Here is a 5,571-nt window from a genome sequence, read left to right on the forward strand (position 1 = left end):
TACTTGGTGACGCAAAGGGCAGGATGGTGGGAGCAGCTATAGGTAATGGGGAAGGAAAAGTGATCGGATTAGCAGTAGCAATTCCAGTGGGCAAGATGGTAGGGGCAGCAGTAGGGCCTTCGGTGGGGGCGGCAGTTGTTAACATTGTTAGAGGGGTAGGAGCCGTACTTGGGGCAATTGTTGGCTCTAACGCCGTGGGAGCTGCTGTGGGTATTGTGGGTGCGTCCAGAACAGCCTTAATGCGACATAGTCAGGCTCATAGATCAAGGTGCACGTTCCACCGCAACAAAACATTGCATTGTGGCCGTGTTTCAAGTTATAAAAAACGGTGCCGGCTCCCCTCCGTTCAATGAGCAGTACGTGTAGCAGTCGGAAGGCGTGGAGATCACAGGATTCAATCGTCGCCCACCCTCTAAAGCAAGCTCATCCATGTTTGCCGATGATGCCAACCGACGGTCCTCGAATGGTGCCAGTCGGCTAGCCTCCAAGCATCGCTGCCTCACGCCAAAGGGAATGAAAGATGTAGTAGGATTGATCGATGGCGCAGGTGTTGGAACACACGTTACCGGCGCTGGGAATAAGCCCTTACTGGGCTCTCTGAGATTCTGATATCGCACACGCAAGGTAGCAGGCTGGTCCAAAGTGCTCGCACAATAGGTCGTCAGGTCCGTCGTATTGATCAAATAAGCGAGGTTTGAAATAGACAGTTTCTCAGCAGGACAATCATCGACTATGACTTTGGCTTTGAAGACACGGTTGGGTCCTTTTTTTTAAACCAAATTCATTCTCAGCCAATACACCGCAGTAAAGCCATCAAGGTTCTGGACGACTCGCGGCGGCGTGACTGGTTTCGGGAGGGGGCGAGTTGCTGTTCTTATCAGAGATAATACGACAGGCAGCACCATCTTATAGTAAATATCATCGACGATGTCGTTAGAGCGGAGCCTGACGCTGATCTTCGCGAAACGCTTGCCGGCCAAAACGCTGCGCCTAGTACTGGGTTGCGCCTTTGCGCTGAGAGTAAAAGATGGACAATCTTGAGCCGCTTCAATGAGAACCAAACTTAAACCCAAAAATAGGGCTAGCGAAGAAATAAACCGAAGGCGCATGATTTTTGACGCGACAGAACCTCCTTTATTTCAACGACAGGTTGTAACGTCCAATCAGAAAGTGCACAGGGCTAACAAGGCGCTGTGTCCCGTGAGAAGGGTGATTATGAGAAGTATGGATATTAAAGGTACAGATAAATCGTTGTAGTAAAGCGTATCTCGTGAAAGATTGTTAAAAAAGTTAACTAAAATCTCACCTAATCATACACTTAGCTTGTATCGGGGCTTGTATTCGGGGAAAATTACCATTTAATAGGTCCACAAAATAAATTGTTCCGTTGCTATCGTAAGAATTCTTGGTGCACTCAGTAGCTTGAACAAGTCTCCATATAGCACGAAATAAAGTGAGCTCTCACCGTTTTGACATGGGCTGTCGGTGATTTCAAGTTGTTCGTCGTCGTTCAGCTGCCGTTTAATTTCTCCGTTGGCGACATTTTTTTGACCCGCAACCAGTCGAAGCCCGAGGATTTCATTTAAGTCGTATCCTCCCCCGAGTAAGGATGGGAACCCCTGACTCTTTTTCTTATTTATCAGGGCATTCAAAAGGGTGTTTTAAGGCCCAATGCATGATACGTGAGTCAGACGACTGCGCAACGTTTCGGAGCAATGATTTATAGCGTCTCGAATACGAATACAGAGCCATCAGAAGTAATTACTTTTCTATTTGTTATCAATATAATGCGTTCTTACACACTGTATACATGGAAAAAATTGAAGAAAGAGAAGCATTCATTCTGTGCCTAATACTTCCAGGCCCCTCTTTCCCTGAAACTCATGGGTGTATCGCCTTTAAGTAGTTTGTTCTCTTGTTCAGCGAAACTCTCTGCCAAAAGTGGAATCCTATTTATTCTAGCACGCTTTAGTCAATTGCTCTTGTATTCGATACACGCGTACTGTGATGATCACGCGCATTCTATACGCAGCCATTCAACGCGAACGTGTCTCTCCTCTTCAACCTCCAGGCTTCCCAGAGATCGGCTTTGCAAAGCCTCACAACAATAAATGCGGCAGTGGTGGCTGGAAAGATACCATGGAGGGTCCCTCACTGCGCTGGAATAGTCGTTAGCATGAGTGATTGACATGGGTGAGGATGGATGCAGCGTAGTGGGCGTTTTTTTTGACAGCAATAATTTGCCTTTTCCGAGTCCGTACCGTCATTAAAAAGAAGGCTTGTCGAGTTCAGTGAAGCTGACGATTCGGAAATGATCCTGGCGCATCTGAAGAATTGTATCGTACGTGTTTCTGTCTAGATTTGAAATTGTCTGGTGCGTTATGTCTCCAACTGGTGAAATTGAAGCCGTACACTTTCGGGAAGCGCCTTTTGAATTCCGAGCAAGTCCTTGTTCACGAGCATGATTCCAAAGGCTTAGAATAATTTTGAACAGAAAAATGCCACAGACATTCGAATCTCTATTTTTGTACTTTACGGACAGCTGGAAACATGCAATCAGACATCCACCGTAGGTTGGAGGCGAGGACACCGCGATGTTGTAATGAGCAACATGGGCCCTACAACGCCATGAACTCGGCACTCGCCTGGCCGCAAGAGGACCACAAAAGCCTTCACCATACGCGTGCGAATGAGAGCACATGAACGTGCTGCGGCATATTTAGCTTGTTGTGCTTATTGTGCATTCCCAGAAAAACGTGCACGCTGTGGATACTCTGACATGGGATGGCACCTTGCCTGGAGTAGATCGCAGCGACGGCACAAAACGGAGAAGAAACCCGTGCAGCAGTTTTACAGTAAACATTTCATGTGAGTAAAGCCCAAGCAATTTTTTTGAACATATGCGTGAACAGCATTCTTTCTTTAAGCAAACGATTGATGGCTTTCCGTGCACCATTTTCCCCCCAACACTTCTTGCATTTGAGCGAGCACCCGCGCTGCGATCTTAAGAAGTTCGAGCGGTGTATTTAGATTTAATTGGCTATGAATCAGAAAATTCCAAGAAAACACCTAAATTGATTCCATGGAATTCGTTAGCATGTTCACTTTCAAAGATGAAACGGCCTGGGGGAAAACATTGCACATGTCCATCTTCTCGCCAGGTGGTCGGTAGCGCAGGCGAAGTTGATTCTTTGCCGCTGCTGCTATTAGGTGTCGCATTTTATCCTTGTTTTCTCACCGACCCGTGACAGCGCAGGCTGGCCATGTGGCGTGCATTGAACCATGTAAAAATCGATCTTTATTGCACGCAGTGTCGGTGTCTTGCACCATTTACGGAAAGACCAACCGAGTTCTAGATCGGGAGACGATTTCGTTGCAACCCTCCGGCTCTCCCGCATCCGGTTGCGATATACCCATATTCCGAGCTCTTGTTTGTTCAGAGGCAAGTGGTCATGCCGAGGGCAAGAGTTTGCCATGACGGCCGATCGGCGGGCACGAAAAGCGTTTTGTACGTGGTGTTCTGTCGGCATGTGCGTGTGCCATGGTCGTGTCTGGTGCAGTTTTGGATATTGCGGTAGTTAATGCGGCCGCCCCAGGCGGGAGGTACCCTCAGCTCGCTATTCTTTCCGTCTTTCTTGAGCGACTGCTTCGCGAGCTTAAGGATTTGTCTCGTTGGACGGCCTGTGAGCCTATTGGGTTAGCATACACGGAAATAAAAGGGCCAGTCCAAGGCAGCATGCAAAATCTTCCTTCTTGCTACTCTTTGATGATTTTTATTTCACCCTTTGTATCCCCGATCCCACTTAATTGGCCTCAGGCGGCGAAGCACTCAGCAAGAGGTTCTCCCTTTCTATGGAGTACTAGTTTGGATAAATCCAACATTGAGCACTTTCTGCGAAGGGTGCAAATTACCTCTTAAAGGGTGCACTCAAGCGAAACTAAATTCGCTCAGTAGGAAGGGCGTGTGCAGAGACATGGTCGCCATGGAGCGTGAAACTTGTCCTCACGCGCCGTCTCAGGGGAACTTGGAGAAGACCGTCACAGATATTCATCCAAGGCAACACATCGCAGCCTACGGTCGTTATTCTCACCAGGAGTCTTGCCAGGTTCGAGAAGGAGGGAATGTTCATGGTGATGCGCGCTTTGTCATGAGTGACGAGGACGGGAAAAGCTTGGATTGCAACGAGGAACTTGGGGACGCGCTGGAGACAACCTTGGGAGTTGAGGTAAGGTCCAAACTCGCCCACCATGTCGTTTTTGTTTTTTTCTTGCCAAAACTTCACAAAATGATTCATACTGCGGGCATTACCTAACTCGTTCCATCTCGCAATTATGTCCTTTTCGTCGGTGCAGAACCGCCCCCCTACTTTCTCAAACGACCGACCTGGCATCCGATCCGAGCCGCAAACTCATCCATTCCAGCACCTACAGCGGTTCCCACCTCAGCCCCAGCGCGTCTCTGACTGTATTCCGCCGCCACTGAACATGGCCAAGGTACCCAAGTTCTCGGAGCACTGTGGCCGGACCAGTGTTACCCGTATTACCTCAGGTCATCCTCCGCCCCCTCCCCCGCCGCCCCGCACGGCCTTTGGACGGACACAGAGCCTTCCTAGCCTCTCCAAGCCACCCCCTCCGCCCCCTCCCCACCTGCTTCGGCAGCGGTCGTACTCCTCCCTCTCCCGGCCCTACCGGTCACGAACGGGCCAATTCCTCTCCCAGCACTTGGACGCAGTGGACGAATCCGACCCGGAGGACGTGGCGGAGATGGTCTTGAACATGCACATCCAGGAACGGGACTATTACGCTCCTCCCTGGGCCTATTTCTGCCGCCTGGAGAAGGACCCGGTGCTTGCCTACTGGCGGCGCGGCGCGTTCCAATGGTTCTCGCGTGTCGTCCAACACATGCTGGGGAACCGGGAGATAATCCCAATGGCCACGAATTTCCTGGACCGGTATTTGGCGGCGTCGCTGTACCCACACTTGACGGGGCCGTACGCGGCTTCGCACCCGAGTCCCGTCGCTCCCTGGGCACCGATGTCGGGGGAGGGCCTCGAGACGGAGGGCGAGTGCTCGCCGGCTCTGGGCGTCGGGCATGGGTGGGAAGGGCAGGAGAACTTCGGCCGCGTCTTGTCCGCCGCCTCCCCCAGCCTGGGACAACTGGATGGAAGCGACGAGGTGCCCGTGCCGGCCGTCCTGGCGGACGAGCGCACCTTTGAGAAAGTGGCTGTCTGTGCGCTGATCCTTGCCTTGAAAATGCAACAGGGGGACAGCACGATGAATGTGGCGCGAAAGTTGACGAATCTGACCAGTGCCTGTCATCTGAGCCAGGGTGCCTTGTGTGCGATGGAGTTTCGGATGATGGGGGCGCTGGGACGGTACTTGAACCCGCCCACACCGGGCACGCTCATCCACCACCTCTTGCATTTCCTCCCCGCCCGAAGGGAGAACCGGGCCCTCTTTTTGGTTCTGGACGACCACGCCAACGATTTGGCGCTAATGGCTTTGGAAACACCGGAGCTGGTTCGTTTCCCGGTCTCGATCATCGCCGTGGCGGCCATCCTAGCCTCCTTC

General features: G+C 51.3%; 1 protein-coding gene across 1 annotated transcript; it reads left to right on the forward strand.

The window, feature by feature from the left end:
* Positions 1-3,875: 3,875 nt before the first annotated feature.
* On the forward strand, positions 3,876-5,359 carry NGA_0476701 (uncharacterized protein; the record flags this gene model as incomplete). Its single annotated transcript, XM_005853773.1, is given in 3 exon segments — positions 3,876-4,226; positions 4,354-5,336; positions 5,350-5,359. Coding segments are annotated over 3 exon segments (1,344 nt in total), but the record flags the coding sequence as incomplete, so codon positions are not given.
* Between the last annotated feature and the right edge of the window lie 212 nt (positions 5,360-5,571).

The sequence above is a fragment of the Nannochloropsis gaditana genome (genome assembly GCF_000240725.1).
Source record: "Nannochloropsis gaditana CCMP526 unplaced genomic scaffold scaffold746, whole genome shotgun sequence".
NCBI lineage: Eukaryota > Eustigmatophyceae > Eustigmatales > Monodopsidaceae > Microchloropsis > Microchloropsis gaditana.